Raw genomic sequence first — 19,899 nt, 5'->3', positions numbered from 1 at the left:
TCAAAATGGCACATTCTGTCATATATGGGTCATCTCCTCACTTGCATCTGTTCCTTACTAATGGATTTTCAGAAAAGAGAAAAAGGCTTTTACTCTTCGGTCAAACCATCTGTTGAGGATGGTGTGGGATACTTTCTGAAATTACTGGGAAGTTCTCTGACCATATTCAAACAGATTCCATTGTCTGTTAAGACAATGAGCAAAACAGTCTTTCACTGTTTCCCATCTCAGCTAGGAGGAACTTCCTTAGAATTTTCCAAAAGAAGCCAGTACCTACTACTACATGAGCATCTTGGATTATTGAAGAGAAGGCTTGTCTCAATGAAAGTGTGGTCTTTTATATATATATATATATATATATATATATATATATATATATATATATATATATATATAAATATATATTTTATATATATAAATATATATTATCTATATTATATAATATATATGTATTTATTTTTGTAAAAATACTGTACAGAGGGGTTACAGTTACATGAGTAGGGTAATGAGTATATTTCCTATCGAGCATTGTTACCTCGTCCTTTGTCTTTCTCCTACCATCCCTTCTCTCCCCACCTCCACCCCCCCAGTTGTAAAGTTCGTTTTCCACATAGTGTCTTATACATCTCATTGTTACAATGGGTCAACCTGTGTCCTTGTTTCAGCATTTTGTTTCCTTTTCCCTCCTCAAATTAGAAAAATGTATATACAAGATGCAGGGCACCGGAATCAAATAGAGTGAAAACAGGTTATACCAATGGGGAAGAACATATGAAAGAAAAAAATCATATGGTGCATTATAAATACATTAAAAACAACAGCAAGAAGGATAAAACCACTTGTCCCTGTCTTGGGGTTCATTTTGGTTATCATCATCTTATCTGAATTTGCATGTCATCCTTGCGCAGGAGCCATGCCAATCTTCTCTGTATCGTTCCAGTTTTAGTGTACGTGCTGCCGAAGTGAGCACAAGTGTGGTATTTCTTGAAGAACTCTGAGTCTATGCTGTTGTGAGAGTGTCGATTTACTCTTGGAAATTATACTTGATTCCCCTCTACTGGCTATTACAAAGCATGAATCATGAAAAAATAGGGTTTTATTAGCCAAGATGTTCTCTCTTACCTCTTTTGCTGTGCTGGGGATTGAACCTAGGACTTCAGTTTAGCTTGATAGGAACTGTGCCACTGAGCTATATTTACAATAAATCCCTAGCTCCAAAAGTCTTTTTTCCTTCCTTTTGTTACTTGTTTTGCATAATGGCATATAATAACATCTTTAAATTTATGAGATAATAGTAGCTAAATTTCACTAAGAATTCATACAAAGTACCAAGTTTTGGTACCTGATTCAATAAATTACAACTGGAAAATTATATATTTTTTATATGTATACATTTTGAATTTCCTTAACATCCAGACTGAAGAACTACCATTAATCCCTTTTGTTCCTGCAGAGAACCAGAAATTGTAAATGAAAAAATGTCAGAAGCTCATCGGAAAAAATTGCATGTACTATTTTCCATAGAAACACTAATGACCTCTTACTCATTAGACTGAATTGCCTTCCTAAACTGTTTTCACCTTCAGATTCTGTAACTACTACATAGCCTTGGAGCGGTAGACTGTTTTTATGTATATGTGTGTATTTTCAATATTTTAAAACTGAAATGTCATGATCTTGAACTGGCTTTTCTGCCTTCAGTCTGGTTTCAAGGCTATAATTACAAAGCTAGAAGCCTGAAAAATGATATGAAAGGTGATGTAGGTTGATCAGATGGAAGTTATTAATGTTTCCATAGAAATGTCGACACTTCTTGTAAGCTGCATTTATGTTGAACAAATATGTGAGCATAATAGGTTATATAATTAAGAATCCTTAGTGTTTCCCCCCATGAGCTTTTTTTCTTCTTAGATTTCACATTAAGAAAAAATGACATTAGGAAGGGGGAGTTGTTTTTGTTGCAGTTTAAAAAATATGACCTTGATATTTGTAAATGTGCAGACAGGGAATTATTACTTGAGGCTCTGCCTGCCAGCTTTTGCTATGTAGACTAACAGTGCTATGTCTCTGTATTCAAAAGCATTTTCTATTATCCCTGAAGTGCAATTTATTAGGTTGCCTCTGCAAAACAAAAGCTAATGGCCCAAGTGGCACCTTCTTTGCTGGGTAAAAATGCAAGAGGCAGATGTGGTTTCACTGTAGTCTAGCTAAGTAATATTACAGAAAAAAAAAATTCCATTTCTGCTCAGCCTCTATCCAAGCCATTCATTGTACCACAAGGAACCTAGAAGTCAGATAAAGGTAGGGAAGAACTCTGAAAAATAGCTTTAAACTAAATTGTAGAGTTCCTAAATTTAAGTGGCTATGGGGTAGTTTGCCATGTGTATTTTGGTTTTGATATGGCATGATTTTTGTTTCCCAGTTGAAATTTTAGAGCATACAGTTAGAAGTAGAGTGAAGCTAGTATTGATAAACTTCCTAGTAGCCAAAAACTTCTCCTGTGTGGTAAAGGTCTTCATGGTACAGTCCTGCTGTTTCTCGTTAGATCAAATTGCTAGACAACATTCTGCTTCTGCTCTTGTTTGTTCTTTCATCTGCTTCTTCTGAGTATTTTTCTCAAATACCCCTATTCCTTCCCATACCCTGATCCCAAGAATTCTGCTTTTCCTTTAATTTTTTTCTTTCTCTTTTGTGGTATTGGAAATTGAGCTCAGGGCCTTGATTGTTACGCAAGTAGTCTATCACTTGAGCTGCGCCTCTAGTTAGTCCTCCTTTCCTTCTTTTTTGAGAAAAGGTTTTTTTGCCTACAATGTGAGGACAGATAGCAAAGTGTTACATGTGACTCAGAAGGCAGATGCTCATTGGGAAGGCCATTCCCTAATGCACACTGAATCTGGCAATGTCTTTATCCTGGACTTCCACCCTCTAGAATTGTGAGAAGTTGCTGCTGATTGTAAGCTACCCAAGAATTTTTCTTTCTTTCTTTCTTTTTTTTTTTTTTTTTTTTTGGGTCTGGTCGTGGGGCCTGAACTCTGGGCCTGGGCGCTGTCCCTCAGCTCTTCAGCTCAAGGCTAGTGTTCTACCACTTGAGCTACAGCGCCACTTCCAGCTTTTTTTTCTTTTTGCTTATGTGGTGCTGAGGAATCGAACCCAGGGCCTCAGGCATGCAAGACAAGCGCTCTACCACTGAGCCATCTTCCTAGCCCCCCCAAGTATTTTTCTATAGGAGTTTGAATGGACTAAGACACCTGACATTTTCCCGTGGCTGTTGTAATTCTCATTGCTTATATGTAGTCTGTCTGTCTCCCCCTCCCCCCCTTCCTTCTCTCTCTCCTCTGTCTGTCTGTCTTGGGGGCTTGAACTCAGGGTCTGGGCACTATCCCTGAGCTGCTTTTTGCTCAAGGCTAGCACTCTTACCACTTGAGCCACAGCACCACTTCTGGCATCTTCCATTTATGTGGTACTAAGGAATTGAACCCAGGTCTTCATGCATGCTAGGCAAGCACTCTACCACTGAGCCATATTCCTAGCCACAACTTGTATGTAGTTGTATGTAGGTGTCCTGAGATGAGGCATCTCAGCTGTTTTAAGCAGCTTCACAGAACTCTAGTGTTTCAGATTCAATCTCCTTGTTCAAATCTTCTACACATTGACTAATATAGACTTAGTCTATGACTTGGATTTAGTAGACTATGATCTTAAAGGAAAGAGTTGTATGTTTAGTTCATCTTAACATTTGAACACCTTCTGTAATATTTTCAGCATAAAGGCAGTTCTGTATATGGATATGACATAGTCCCTACACTTGAAAAGCTTAACTACCTAGTTAGTGGAGTAGGTACTTAAACACTTATCATTTGATAAAGGTTGGGAGAGGCCTTTTCTGCTTTTCATATTTCATTGTGGTGGTTGATATTTCATCTGGATCTTGAAGGGTAAATAATCTTTAAATCAGGAGGAAGAGGGAGGAGGAAGTCAAGATTGAGAACATAGGAAGGCAAGAAAGGAGATAGCAAGTTTGAGTGATATAACCAAAACTCAGCTAAGAAGGTGTGCATGTGCGTGTGTGTGTGTGTGTGTGTGTGTGTTCCTAGGACTTGAATTCAGGGCCTGGACATTGTCCCTAAGCTTTTCTGCTCAAGGCTTGTACTCTGCCACTTGAGCCACAGCTCTATTTCTGGTTTTTGGTGGTCTCATGGACTTTCCTGTGATCCTTAGACTTTAGCCTCCTGAGTAGCTAAGATAACAGGTGTGAACCACTGGTACCCAGTTTATTTTTGTTTTCTTTTGGGTAATTCATAGCATTAAGTAGAACATGACAGGTATTAAATGAATTATAATTTACCTATGTATTTTAATTCCAACTGACTTGGGTATCCTTGCTCGTAATTACTGTGTTGTTTATTTAGCTCCTATTATGTGCTCAGATTTTGCCAAAGATAATTTTTTTGTTTGTGTGTCAGTACTGGAGCTTGAACTCAGGACTTTACCCTTTCAGTTGGCTTTTTCAGCGCAAGCCTGGTGCTTTACCTCTTGAACCACACATCTTCTGGTTTTTTGCTGGTTAGAGATAAGAGTCTCTGGACTTTTCATCTACCCATGGCTGATCTTCAGATCTCAGCCTGAGTCTTTAGGATTGTAATCCTGGCATGAGCCACCAGCTCCTACTCAAGATTTTAAATTGGTATCTCTTAATCCTTGCAACTGTGGTAAGTACTATTATTTCCCTTTACGTTTTAAGGTGGTGACATAGAAACTCGGACGGAAATAGTAGTTAAATATTATGGTGAGGATTAAAACTCAATCACAAGTCAAACTGACTTCTGTGTCTGAAGCTTTCCACACCATATGATGATACTTACTTTTTTTTTCTTTTAGTTAGCTTGGAGTATCTCACAACTTATAATCTTTTCCCCTTCCTGTTTTTTCTTTAGGTTTCTGTCAGGATGAATTGACAGAGCTCGATCCAGGCACTAGTAAGTTCTGAATTTTTGTTGGTAAGAAAATGATGTGAATATATATTTATAAAGTATAATTAAAGGTGTCATTGATAAGCCTTCTTTTTTTTTTTTTTGCCAGTCATGGGGCCTGAGCTCTGGGCCTGGGTGCTGTCCCTCAGCTCTTCAGTTCAAGGCTAGCACTCTACCACTTGAGCCACAGTGCCACTTCTGGCTTTTTCTGCTTATGTGGTGCTGAGGAATTGAACCCAGGGCCTCTTGCATGCAAGGCAAGCACTCTGCCACTGAGCCACCTTCCCAGCCCGATAAGCCTTCTTTAGTTGGCTCAGAAGTGGCATTCTGTCTTTTCTTTTTTTTTTTTTTTGGTTGGTTGTGGGGCTTGAACTCTGGGCCTGGGCGCTGTCCCTCAGCTCTTCAGCTCAAGGCGAGCGCTCTACCACTTGAGCTACAGCGCCACTTCCAGCTTTCTGGTGGTTTTATTGGAGATAGGAGTTTCATGGTCTCTCCTGCCCAGGCTGGCTTTGAACTGTGATCCTCAGATCTCAGCCTCCTGAGTAGCTAGGATTACAGGCGTGAGCCACCAGCACCCGGCACATACTGTCTTTTCTAATGATGCTTCCCTTTCCTCTTCTAAATATTTTTAGTGGCCAATCTATACATTTAGTAGGATGTTAGTTTGGCAAACATTCTTATTGATACCGATTTCCTTGCTTAATATTCTCCATTCTCCAGTGAAACCAACAGATATACATGGGTAGTCCTATGTTCAAAACCACTTTTCTAAACTATTGTCTAGATTTGTTTTTTGTTTTTTGTTTTTTTTTGTTTTGGTTGGTCATGGGGCTTGAACTCTGGGCCTGGGCGCTGTCTCTCAGCTCTTCAACTCGAGGCTAGTGTTCTCTCTACCTCTTGAGCTACAGCACCACTTCTAGTTTTCTGGTGATATATTGGAGAGTCTCATAGACTTTCCTGCCCAGGATGGCTTTGAACCGAGATCCTCATATTTCAGCCTCCTGAGTAGTTAGTTTTGATCCTTTAGTTCAAAGAAAGATTATACTTTGTTTAGAAATTTATAATTAATAACCTTTGTACCAGTTTTCATTTGTGAAGCATTTTCATCTGTAGTCTTTTTTCTGTTTTAGCCACATAGTTTGAACTCTGGGCCTCATTAGACAATCAAGCACTCTTTTTTTTTTTTTTGTCGGTTGTGGGGCTTGAACTCTGGGTCTGGGCGCTGTCCCTGTGCTCTTCAGCTCAAGGCGAGTGCTCTACCTCTTGTGCCACAGCGCCACTTCCGGTTTTCTAGTGGTTTATTGGACATGTGAGTCTCATGGACTTTTCTCCTTGGGCTGGCTTTGAACTGTGATTCTCAGATCTCGGCCTCCTGAGTAGCTGGGATTACAGGCATGAGCCACCGGTGCCTAGCTAACTAAGTACTCTTACCACCACTTGAGCCAAACCCCTGGCCCTGTATTAGTAAGGTAAAGGTATGAGAGTGATCATTTCAAAAATCTAGGTAAATGATACTTTTCAGGATTATGTCAATCTTGATCACAGTCATTTGTGTTTCTTGATGTGCTATGCGGTGTTTGAGGACATGGTTATAATTGTGAGAAATAAGACACTTGAGTCTCCTCTGTGAACAGACCTTAATTTTCATTAATAAAAGATCAAATGATAATTTAGATTAAGAACTCATGAGATGAACTAGAGGTATTTTTCTGGTTCTAGGACTTCAAAGGTCACAGAACTGGTTATTTATTTTTACTAGTTTGCAGTTAAAGTAAGTACATAATAATATTCACTTCCCCTATTCTGTCTTGTATCTGCTCACCAGATATGATTTACACACTTTTCTAGCCTGTGAGAATGACCATAATTTTTATCTATCAGTATAGAATGGGAGTCACCAAAAATTTACTTGTCTTTAAAAATTATAGTGTAAAATTTTCTCAGCGATACCTATACTATCTCTGAGAAATTAATAATACTTTTATACTTCAAATAAATAAGAATCCAATAATACCTTAATAAATAAAATAAGAAAAAATAAAAATAGAAGACCTTAATAATAACAATACAGTTATCTAAAATTATTTTCAAGTTTCTCTTCTAGTATCACTAGGATTCCAAAAGTTGATGTTTTTCACTACTACCTCCTACCAAAAAGAAATAACAAATAAACTTGGAACATGGTAGCTTAGGTCTGTAATCCTAGCTACTTGGGAGGTGGAGATTGTGGGGGAGGGGTTCTTGAGACTGCCATCTTAGCCAATGGCTAGGATTGTTAGCATGCATCTGTTAGCCCAGCCCCAGAGCAAGCACAATGACTGGGTGCACTGACCAAAGCCTGTCATCCCCAGTAACATGGGGAAGTACAAATAGAAGGATTGCAGTCCATGAGTCCAGACATAAAGGGAGACCTTACTTTGAAAATAAATAATGCAAAAGGGTCTGGAGGCATGGCCCTGAGTTCAATATTAAGTACCTCAAAAAAAAAAGATAAAAGTAAAAATTTATCATTTCAGTTTATACCAGTCTTGGAGTTCAAATGCACACACTAAGCTCTATAAGTTATGTAAGCCTCAACACTGAGATGAGCTGTTCATGTTGTGTTAAATTGGTTTTTTTTTTTTGAGGGCTAGGAATGTGGCTTAGTGGTAATTGTGCTTGCATGAAGTCCTGAGTGCGATTCTTCATTACCATGTAAATAGAAAAAGCTGGAAGTGGCGCTGTGATTTAAGTGGTAGAGTGCTAGCTTTGAGTAAAAGAAGCTCAGGGACAGGGCCCAGGCCCTGAGTTCAAGATCCAGGACTGACAAAAAAAAAAGTTTGTTTTCTTTTACACAAAAATTCTGTTTAAGCAAGAGTGAATATTCCTATGTCAGTCCTTCCTGACTTTGGCAGATTAGATGGAGACTAGGGATTTCTTTTTGTTGTAACTTTGGAATTCAGAGGGTTGAGGACTTCCCCCCAAAAATTACTGGTGGAGAAGGTTTGTTTATACTTCCTAATTGTGTAAAAGGAAATACATTTGCAATTAATTTCCATATATTTGCAACTAATTTTCATTCCCTGCTGGCTGTAAACAGCAGATTTGGAGCAACAGGCGAGATGTGTTAGAAGTAGTTGAAGAAAGACTGACTTTATCGATTCAGGTATCCATTCATTTAAACTTTTTTTGTTGGAGCAGATGGGCAGCTATGTTTAGAATATGAGCTGCAGCTCACACTGCTGCCTATGATTCCTGGACTTCCTGGAGTCCAATGTTATGGCACAGGTTCAGGCTAAGTTCATTTCTACAAGAAGTGTCCTTATACCATGCCCATTAGCATAAGCTAGGGACAAGGGCAGTCAAAGGTCAAGAGAAGTTCACAGCAGCATAACCTTTCTGTGCTTCTGTTTCCAAATAGCCCTACTTTGCCCTGCTCCCCAAGTTTTTTTCGTCAGCCATCATGTTTACCGTGTAGCTGTAAAACCCAAAAGAGAACAAGGACTGACTTGATACGAGGGAAGTTTGAGAATAGAGCTCATTGTCCCTTAAAACAGGAGAAATAATTGATTTATGTTTGGGGGCCAATTAGGCTATAAAACAGGAACAGTAAAGGGACCTGTGACTTTAGGATAGCTTTTGCTCTGATTTCTGTCCCATAGACAAGGGGCTCCCCAATAAAGGCTGTCAGCTTTCTCGGCTAAATTATTAATTCCTTTCATGCCTCTTAGGGATTGTAAACAGCACATAATGCAGGAAACAATTGGTACTGTTCACTTATTGGGCAGATAGAGGGTCAAAGGGGAAATAGCTGGATTAGCAACAGCTGTTCTCCCTCCCTTGTCACACTTTGTCTCTTGCCATCTATTTCAGCAAATATATTACTGAATTTTTGGTATATATACAATGAATAATATACAATAAAATAATTATATCTGGAATAAACTTTGAGCAAAATTAAAAATACTTGTTTTAATTCACTTTATAAAATTGAAGGTGGATGTTCTTTTTGGTCTACGTTGATTCTTGTCTGATGCTCAACTTCTACAGTCCAAAAGAAAGCAAGTACTTGAATATTAAACAGACTAATTAGAAGCTTTTTAGCTGTGGTTGGTTGATTGGTTGGTTGGTTGGTTGGTTGGTTGATTGATTGTACTGGGTGAGGTTTGAACTCTAGGCTTCACATGCCTGTCATCCCAGCCACAGTGGGAAAGCTAGAATAGTAGATTCACTGTCCAGGTGCATTACCCAGGAATATTGATAACCTGTCTCAGAAAAAAATAGTACAAAAGGGGTTGAAGGTATGATTCAATGCCAGAGCATCTACTTAGGAAGTACAAGACTCTGAGCTCAAAATAGAAAGGAAGATATAGTAGAAAATATCTGACGAAAAATTGTTTCCATTTTATTTTTTTTGTTTCCATTTTAAAGGCAGTGGTATATTTGGAATTATTTGAAACTTAAAATATATTGCACTGTGCATAAATGACAATTTAGAAATAGACAAGTTTTTTTTTGTTGTTGTTGTTGTTGTCCTTTTTTTCCCCCTGGTCGTGGGTCTTGAACTCTAGGTCTGGACACTGTCCCTGAGCTCTTTAGGTCAAGGCAAGTATTCTACCCTTGAGCCACAGAGCCACTTCAAGTTTTCTAATTGGAGATAAATGTCTCACAGATATTCCTGCCCCAGCTGGCTTTGAACCTCAATCCTCAGATCTCAGCCTTCTGAGTAGCTAGGATTACAGATGTGAGCCACTTGCACTCAGCTGTTCATTTGGTTTTTGTTTTTGTTTTTGTTGGTCATGGGGCTTGAACTCTGGGCCTGAGCACTGTCCCTCAGCTCTTCAGCTCAAGGCTAGCACTCTACCACTTGAGCCACAGTGCCACTTCTGGTTTTCTGGTGATTTATTGGAGCTAAGAGTTTCACTGCCTTTCCTGCCTGGGCTGGCTTTGAACCACAATCCTCAGACCTCAGCCTCCTGAGTAGTTAGGATTACAGGAATGAGCCACTGGTGCCTGGCTGTTCATTTGGTTTTTAAGAACTAGTACTTCTTTTGGTTCTAATCCTTTTCATCCACTCTAACTTGGGGAATGCCTCACCACCTCAGCCCTAAACTGTACAACAGGGAGATTATTCCTGAAAAATTTTGCTGCATGTAAATACAGTGAAAGCTGCTTTTGTCTTTGAAAAAAATAAACATAAGATAAAAAGAGCTTTAAAAGTTTAATCTTTGGCCTCTCTTGTCATCCATGAAAAATGTCCACCAAGTAGGACTGTATGTGCTATGGGATAAACATGCAAGACTAAGAGGAGTTCGTATGAAGACAGCTTGTCAGCTTGTTACCACTAACTTCACTGTCAGATATTTGGGGAACTCAAGGAGACTGTGTAAAATTGATTATATATATATATATATATATATATATATATATATATATATTCATTCCAATATTCTGTCCTATGTCCTTCTGAGTTTATTCATAGTTGTTAAACTATATATCATTTTTTTGTCTTAGAAAGAAGCTTATATATGCTTAAATATTAGGTGTAGGCTAGATATTAGAGATCAAAATCAAGTAAAGAAAAGGAAATAACTAGCTAGGCACCAGTGGCTCACTCCTGTAATCCTAGCTACTAAGGAGGTTGAGATCTGAGGATAGCAGTTCAAAGCCAGCCCTAGTATGAAAATCCATAAGATTCTTATCTCCAGTTAACCACTAGAAAACCAGAAGTGACGCTGTGGCTCAAAATAAAATGGTAGAGTACTCACCTTGAGTTGAAGGGCTGAGGGATAGCACCCAGGCCCATAACTGACAAAAAAATAAAAAAAGGAAAGAAAAAGATTGTCCCCATTTTTGCAGATGAAAATTGTGAATCCTGGATGTTAAATCACCCTAAAGGACATAGTGAAACACAAAATTAGAGCCCCTATTTTAACTAATTATCCTGTTGTAGCTCTCTTAATTTTGACACGTTCTCATATTAATAGTGTAGTTCCTTGATAGAGCACTTACTTGCCTAGCATGTGCAAAGTACTGGAATCAGAATTCAGTATCACCAGTCAAAATAGATAAATGGAAAGAAAGGGGGGGGAAGCATATAATAATATGTAACACATATAGTCATTGTTTATGTACTAAAGAGTAAAGACTTTTTGAAGTGCTGTGAGCATGATTTACATATATTAGCATGATTTTGGACACAAAATGGAATGATTCATTATGGAATAGGTTCCCAAAGATAGCTTTTATAGCTAAGGTTTAGGCCTATACCTTCACTTCTCAGGCAGGTTTTTTCCCAAAGCAATTTTAAGATAAGGGACACAAATCTCCCTAGATTTCCCTCTTTATGTTCCCCTCCCCATCCCCCTCCCCATTTTTGCACTACATTCTCTAGGTGATTTAGGTATTTTGCATTTGTGACAATTCCTAGAGCTGCTTCCAGAGCTTTAGTGGAATCTGCTGCATCACTGCTGAGTCAAGTCTCTTAATGTGGCTTTTTGCTGGGGAGTTTCTTCTGATAAGGATTCTTTTGAACAGAGTGGGAGTGGTTGAAGATCCAGATCTTAGGTTGAATTCTCATCTCCTTGACCTCTGTCCTTATTTCTGAGTTTATACTGATTTGGTGGGGACTCTCTCTGGAGCCACGAGTTTAGCCCTTGTTTACAATTGAAAAGATAGTTGCATTCAAAGGCAGTTGTTGGGTTCTTGAGTAATCCTGGACTTCTGCAGTACAGCTGTCTCTGGTGGGTGCAGGGGATGCCTGAACATCTAAGTCTGGAGATTTGTAATGGATGACTAAGAAGGAATGAGGAGGAACTCCAAAGGTGTAGTACTCCAAGGGTGTAGCACTTGTTTGTGTGTGTGTGTGTGTGTTTGTTTGTTTGTTTTTTTCCTGTGGGAACACCATATAGTAAATTTTGATCAGAGATTCTTACATGTTTATTTCATTAAAAAATAAAGTACTTGGATTCAATATATGATAACAAAATATTTCTCTGTTAGGCAAATATATCAGGAGTGGAAGGACATGGTAGATTAAAGTTACCTCCTTGCAAGTTACAAATGAGCATTTTCTCTAAAAAATTGTGTGGTGCTTTAAGTATGTTGAGAGTATGCTAACTCAGTCCTAGAGGAGCCCTTAATATGTGTTATTTGGGCACAGTTTTGTCAATTAACCCCCCTTCTGTAGCTTCTCTGTCTCAAGTTGTTTTGTCTAGTAGCTGTTGTGGAGATGACTCTAGTTTACATTCCACCAATGGTGCATTAGGGTTCCTTTTTCCCCACATACCTACCAACATTTGTTGTTTTAATTGAATTCTAACTGTGGTGAGATACTTGTTTTGATTTGCGTTTCCTTTATGGCTTGGCATGATAAGCATTTCCTTATGTGTATCTTTGCCATTCTTACCTCTTCTGAGAAGTCTCACCTTCCCTCTCTTGCCCACTTAGTGGTTGGTTTATTAGGTTTGGGAGGGGTTAGTTTCTTGAGCTCCTTGTAAATATTGTCTGATATTGCTGGTAAAGATCTCCCAGTTCATTGGCTGTCTTTCTAGCTCATTAACTATGTCCTACTGCTCTGCCACTGTTAGCCGCAGCTCAAGATCTGTTTTTTTGGTAGGTAGTTGGAGATGAGAGTCTCATGGGCTTTCTGGCTGGTCTGGTTTCAAATTTGATCCTCAGATCTCAGCTAGTAGCTAGGCATAAGCCACTGGTGTCCAACTTAAAGACACATAATTTAAGACAAATCTCCATTCTAATTTCAACTTCCAAGATTCCAGGGCTAGTTTGTAAATTAAGCCACTCAGGCTCTAGCTTTTCACGTAGAATACAGGTTTCGTATTAAAATTTCTCTTAAATTGAAATTGCTCTATGTAAATGGAATCAGTATCCTCAAGTATCAAGAACTATATTGAAATTTAAGAACAGAGAAAAACCCTAAAAACAGCATTTTCAGCTTTCTCCTTACTCTTATTCAATAATGAAGCCATCAGAATTGACTTCCTTTTCGAAGTCAGGAGTATATTAAGAGCTAGTATATCAAGAATGAAGGGAGCCTTCAGTAACTTCTCAGGTAACCTGGGCTGTCCTGGCAGTTGCAGGGTTAATAGCAGAAAATGACATGAATGCATGGTGCAGTGGAGAACACGAGTGGAAGTTTGTGTCTTCACAGTGCTACTTCATGGCATTTCTGAGTGACCATAGGCACGTTGTGAAGCTCTGTTTTTTTCACTCATAAAACAGTAATAATTGAAAGAGGAAACCACACATCCCTCCCAGGGGACCACACAGAGGCAGGCAGGCACAGGAGAAAGATTATTATAAGGTTTATTAGAGGAGCCATATTTCCCCCAAGAAGGGAGCACATGGCCTCCACCACCATCCAGGTAGCAGGAGGGTCTGAGGGATAGGATGTGAGGTGGATGGAAATTCAGGTGGGTCTGCGCTGAGAGAGGGAGGGGCCAGGAACTCCTGGAATGGGAGGGGGCCCAGGTGTGGGTGGAGCTGAGGACCAAATGTGAGCCTAATACTAACAGTAATAAAAAGAGATAATGCGTAAATTCACTTAGCTGCTATCTACTCTTGCATCTCGCTTCTGTGGAAAGAGGGGGATAGAAAAATTTTAGCTTCTTTTTGGTTAATGTTTAGTGAGCACTTACTATTTGCTGATTCCATTAAAATGCTATTTAATTTGGTCTTTCTGGCAGTTCTGAGGTTCTCATCTCTTGTTCTTTCCATTTTACAGATGGGGAAACTGACAGTTTAACACTTGGACAAGGTCACACAGCTGGTAAGTGGCAGAGCTGAACCCCAGATGATTCCTAAAGCCCATGTGCCTGTCTTAAAGAGGTAGGAATTTACATAAAATGAAAAACAAGATGTAACGTGATGTAAAATTAAAGCAGTTTTACAAATGTACTGACTTGTATAATGCACATTCCATTAAGATGAGAAACTGTCTATTCTTTCAGAAAATTCCCTGATGCCTTTTTAGTCAGGCTACTGCCCCTTTACCCAACAGCTTCTGATTTTTCTTATGACAATTTGTTTTTTGCTGTTCTAAAATCTCAGATGTATAGCATCATTCAACATCTGTTCTTTGTGCTTTTTCCCCCAGTAAAATGTTTGAGCCTAGTTTGTGATACAATAGAACTTTAAAAAAATTGCTGAATGGTTTTCTGTTGATTATATCCCAGTTTGTCTGTTTACCTGTAGACTCGTGGATTGTCTTTGTTTTGTTTTTTACAAATAAAGCAGTTATAAAATTGTTTGTATAAGATTTTTGTGAATATATATTTACTTTTCTCTTAAGACCCATAACTAGATATGTTTGATTCATATGGGAGATGTTTGTAAAACTTTTTATGAAATTGCTGGTTTTCCAAAATGTTTCCTCATTTTATGTTTTCAGTACTATGATCGTCCTCGTAGTTTCAGTTATTTGTAGTGAGCATTGCAATAAGACTTGTTTTAATTTGCAGTCCACCAGTGACCACTTTTTCTTACACTTACTATATATATGTACATATATATATACTTTTTAAAAGGAGTTTTTGAGAGTCTGTTCAAGTCTTGACATTTTGTTTATTTATTTATTTATTGTGAAAATACTGTACAGAGGGGTTACAATTACATGGGCATGATAATGAGTACATTTCTTATCAAGCATTGCAGCCTCCTCCTTTGTTTCCCCTTCCCATCCCTTCCCATCCTCCCCCCCACCCAATCCTCCCCGCTATTTACACCCCCCCTCCCCCCCCCCCCCCGCACCAAAGTAGTAAAGTTCATTTTTCGACATAACGACTTGTACATCTCATTGTTGCAATGGGTCCATCTGTAATGACATATTTTGTTTTAATGTTCATAAGCCAGCACAGGCTACAGTCTGTAATCCTGGCTAATTGAGAGGCAGATATAGGGGATCTCAGTTTGAGACCAGCCTGGAGGACAGGATTTTGTTGTTGTTGTTGTTGGATGTAGGGCTTGGACTCCAGTTCTGGGTGCTCAAGGCTAGCACTCTACCACTTTGAGCTACTGTGCCACTGCTGGTTTTCTGGTGGCTTAAAGCCTGGACTAGCTTTAAGCTGTGATTTTCAGATCTCAGCCTCCGGAATAGCTTGGGTTATAGATATGAGCCACTGGCACTTGGCTAGGAAAATTTTGTTTTGTCAAGACTCATCTTGACCAGTGGTTGAGCATGGTTGCAATGTCTGTCATCCCAGCACTGGCCAGGGAAGCACAAATAGGAGAATTAAGGTGTAGGCTTTGGCCAAGCATCAGCCAAGACCCTATCTTGAAAATAACCAACACAGCGGAGCACTGGTGATTCATACCCCTAATCCTTTTTACTCTGGAGGCTGAGGTCTGAGGATCTTTGTTTGAAGCCAGCTGTGACAGGAAATGGGAGATACTTATCTCAGTTAATTTCTTCCACAAAAGCTGGGAGTTGAACTGTGGCTAAAGTGGTAAAATACTAGCCTTGAGCAAAAAACTCAGGAACAACTTCTCAGGCCCTAGGACTGGCACACACACACACAAAGAACCACATACAATAACATAACCAAACATAACCAACACAAAAAAGGGCTAAGAGTAGCTCAAGTGTAAGTATTTGCCTAGCCAAATATAGGCTCTGAGTTCAAACCCCAATGTTTCCCCACCAAAAATCATTTATTTTGTCTCATTTATTGTAGGGGTTTTTATTCTGGGTATAAGTTCTTTATTGGATATATGTATTATTTTTTTTCTCCCAGTCTGTATTTCCTTTTTATTTTTTTTATCATGTTTATGATGAACAGAACTTAAAAAATTTTTCTGAAGTTCAGTTATTACTATTGTTGTTCTGTCCCTGAGCTTTTTTGCTCAAGGCTAGCACTCTACCACTTGAACCATAGATCCACTTTCAGCCTTTTAATGGTTAAGAAGAGTCTCTTGAACTTTTCCTGCCAGGGCTGGTTTCCAATTGTGATCCTCAGGTTTCAGCCTCCTGAGTAGCTACAGTTACAGGTATGAGCCACTGGTACCCATCCTCTTACTGAATATTTTAATTCTTTTGTTTGTTTGATGATTGAGTTCATACAGTTCAGTATTTTCTTCCTCTACTTGAAACATGAGCATTTTTCTGTTCTAACTAACTAGTTTCATGCATCACTTTTAATTTCTTGCTTGCTTGCTTTTTTTTTTTTTTTGTTTGGTTGTGGAGCTTGAACTCGGAGCCTGGACACTGTCCCTGAGCTCTTCAGCTCAAGACGAGCACTCTACTACTTGAGCCACAGCACCACTTCTGGTTTTCTGGTAGTTAATTGCCTGGGCTGGCTTTGAACTGTGATTTGCAGATATCAGCCTCCTGAGTAGGATTACAGGCATGAGCCACTGGTGCCCTACTATCACTTTTAATTTCTATGTTTATGGATATACCATATTTAATTATTCTTTGCTGAAAACTTAGAATTTTAATAACTATGTAAGTAATTGCAGTGACTATCTTTGTACATTAAAACTTCTATATTGTTACTTTCTTAAGAATAGGAAATATTTTAAGTCCTAGTACAAATGGTCAAATTACATGATGGGTAAAAATCTGACACAAGTATTTTTACTCTGTTTAAGCCCAGTTGAGTATAGCCAATGCTTATATTCATGCCTTCAGCATTGCCTCTACTTTTTTTTGTTGTTGTTGTTTAATTTTTTGGTTCAGATTTTTACCCATCATGAATATTTTAATTTTTTCATTGAAAAATAATTTATGGGAGTCTGTTTATGGACTCTGAGTCTCTTTAACTAATCTTTTTAACTTCAAATGCCATGTGTTTTACTATAGATAGCTTTTTTGATCATCTTGAAATTAGTTTTCTATTTTTTTCTTTTCAAAATTAGTAGTTTTGTTTCTTTTTAAGTTTTTTTTTGCATAAATTAGACTCATGATGATGATGATGATGATGATGATGATGATGATGATGATGATGATTGCCAGTTCTTGGGCTTCAGTTCAGTTCCTCTTTGCTGCTTGTCTGCTCATGGCTATTGTGCTACTGCTTGAACACCCTTCCCTGTCTGGCATTTTGCTGGTTCTTTTGAACTTTTCTGTAAGGTTTTGCTTTGAACTGTGATTCTCTGATTTTAGCCTTGTGATTAGCTATGATGACAAGAATGAGCTATCAGCACCTGTCTACTTTATCCTTCTTTTGTGGGGTTTGATTCTGGGCCTGGCCCTGTCCCTCAGCTCTTTAGCTCAAGGCTAGCACCCTACCACTTGAGCCATAGCGCCATTTCCGGCCTTTTCTGTTTATGTGGTGCTGAGGAATGAAACCCAGTGCCTCAAGCATGCTAGGCAAGCATTCTACCACTGAGCCCCTTCACAGGCCTCTTCTTCTTTTTTAGAATCTCAAAACCTCCTGAGATTTATTATTTTTACTTGCACTGACTTTATCATTTTGAGAGTTAGCTCAAGTCATAGAGCTCTTACCTAGCAAGATCAAGATTATGAGTTCATACCCCAGTACTGCCAAAATTTATTTACTTACTTACTTGTTCTGAGTATCAAACACAGGATCTTGTGTATGGTAGGAAAACACTCTACCTCTGAGTTTTTTCTTCAGCACAGTAATTTGTCATCTTTTTTTTTTTTTTTTTTTGGTCGGTCGTGGGGCTTGAACTCTGGGTCTGAGCGCTGTCCCTCAGCTCTTCAGCTCCAGGCTAGCACTCTACCACTTGAGCTACAGCGCCACTTCTGGTTTTCTGGTGGTTTATTGGAGATAAGAATTTCACAGACTTTCCTGCCCAGGCTGGCTTTGAACCGCAATCCTCAGATCTCAGCCTCCTGAGTAGCTAGGATTACAGGCATGAGCCACCAGTGCCCGGAGAATTTGTCATCTTAATGGTAGTGGAGAGTCTTTTAAGCCACGCATTCAGTGTACCTTTTTACTTATTTAGCTTACTTTTTTTTTTTCTCATGAATGTTTAAGAAAACTTCAGTGTTGGGATCTTATACATCTTATTTTAAACTCAGTAAATATTTTGCTTTTTAATGCTATTATAAATTGTATTGTTTTAAAATTTTGTTTGCTAATTGTTGCTAGTACGTAAACATACAATTGATTTTTGTATATTGTGTTTATGTTCTATGACATTGTTAAATTTGTTCACTAGTTCTAGTAACTTCTAAAAATGAATTCTTGGGACTTTTTATGTTCGTATCTGCAAATAAAGACAGTTGTGTCTTCCTTTTTGATGTTTATGATTTGGCTATTTTTCTTTTTGCACTAGCTAATATTTCAGTATAATAGTAGGAAGTGGTGAGAATATTATTGTTTCTTAATTTTAGGGAGGGAAAGGGTTCAGGTTTGGTGTTAATGCTATAGGCAGGGTCTTTTCTCTCCTCTTTTCTCCTCTTTCTCTCTCCTCCTTTCTCCTTTCTCCTTTCTCCTCCTTTCTCCTCCCTTCTCCTCCCTTCTCTTCTCTTCCCTTTCTCTCCTTGCCCTCTCCTCCCTTCCCTCCCTTCCCCTCTAGCAGTACTGGGGTTTAAACTCAGGGCCTCCTGCTTGCTAAAAGCTGGTGGGTACTCTACCACTTAAACTGTGCTCCCAGCCTTTTCTGCTTTATTTTTAAAATAAGGTCTCTTGTCTAAGTCCAGATGGCTTGGCCCTTGATCCTCCTATTTAGCTGGTATGACAGGCATGAATCACTACAACCAGCTTTTTTTTTTTTTAATTGGTTTTGCAAACTTTTTGGCTAGCCTCAAACCACAGCTCTGATCTCTGCTTTTCAAATAACTACAGGCCTGAGCCACCATGCTTACCTGTTTTGAATTTTAAATTTATTTTTATTTTGTATTTTTCTTGTCCTTTTTTCTTTTTTAATATTGCAGTGCTCTAGGCAGGCCTTTTTTTTTTTTTTTTCGGGGGGGGGGTGTTGGTCGTGGGGCCTGAACTCTGGGCCTGAGCGCTGTCCCTCAGCTCTTCAGCCCAAGGCTAGCGCTCTACCACTTCTGTTTTTTTCTGGTGGTTTATTGGAGATAAGAGTCACACGGACTTTCCTGCCCAGGCTGGCTTTGAACTGCAATCCTCAGATCTCAGCCTCCCAAGTAGCTAGGATTATAGGCATGCCACTGGTGCCAGGCTGTCTTTTATTTTTAATACTGGGGATTAAATCCAGGGTGTTGTACTTGTGAGGCAAGTGCTTTGTCGCTGAGCTACATTCAGCCTTCTTTTATTTTTTAAAATTTGTGGTTATAATACAGGTATCATAACAACATCTTAATTATTTTCTAGCATGTATTTGAGTGCACTGACAGCATGTACAGTCATCACAGAATTTTGCCTGGCAAAACTGAAACTCAGTATGTAGAAACTGTAACTCCTATTTTTTCTAGGCTTTGTCAACCTAAAAATAAGGGACCGGCCTTTCTTTTGGGCACTCAATGAGAACCACACTATTTCAATTGCTATACATTTATAGTAGTAAGTTTCTACTGTCCCTATCAACTTAACTATACTAGGTACCCACTTCATATGAGGATACTTGTAGTGTGCTCTTTTGCAGTTGATTTGTTTCACTTCGTATAATGTTCTCAAGGTGTATTCATATTGTATAATGTGTTAGAATTATCTTACTTTTATGGCTGTATAATTTTTGGTTGTATGCATATACTACAGTTCATTCATTCATTATTCATGGGTGCTTGGGGCTTTTCCAGCATTTGGCTGTTAAGAATAATCTTGCTATGAATATAGCTGTGTATGAGTTTATCTCTTTGAGTCCCAATTGCTAGAACATGATATTATTGGTTGTAGGGCTTGAACTTGGAACCTGGTCATGGTTCCTGGGATCTTTTGTTCTACCAGTTTGAGCCACAACTTCCGGTTTTCTGGTCGTTAATATGAGATAAGAGTCTCTTGGACTTTTCCTGCCCTGGCTGGCTTTGAAACGAGTTGCTAGAATTATGGGCATGAGC

General features: G+C 38.8%; 1 protein-coding gene and 1 non-coding gene across 3 annotated transcripts in view; one reads left to right on the top strand and one right to left on the bottom strand.

The window, feature by feature from the left end:
* Positions 1 to 19,899, top strand: part of Nr6a1 (nuclear receptor subfamily 6 group A member 1) — a 182,872-nt gene that overhangs the window by 28,150 nt on the left and 134,823 nt on the right. For both annotated transcript variants that reach the window (XM_070013372.1, XM_070013378.1), the window contains exons 2-3: positions 4,935 to 4,976; positions 13,693 to 13,737. In XM_070013372.1, the coding sequence (XP_069869473.1) occupies positions 4,935 to 4,976; positions 13,693 to 13,737 (87 nt within the window). The remainder of the gene's footprint in view (positions 1 to 4,934; positions 4,977 to 13,692; positions 13,738 to 19,899) is intronic.
* Positions 863 to 970, bottom strand: LOC138822399 (U6 spliceosomal RNA). The gene has a single exon (XR_011370433.1). It is a non-coding gene; the product is annotated as a U6 spliceosomal RNA (small nuclear RNA).

Source organism: Dipodomys merriami, unplaced genomic scaffold (genome assembly GCF_024711535.1).
Source record: "Dipodomys merriami isolate MVZ:Mamm:240054 unplaced genomic scaffold, mDipMer1.0.p SCAF_11, whole genome shotgun sequence".
Lineage (NCBI taxonomy): Eukaryota > Metazoa > Chordata > Mammalia > Rodentia > Heteromyidae > Dipodomys > Dipodomys merriami.
This window is presented reverse-complemented; position numbering and strand designations above follow the sequence as displayed.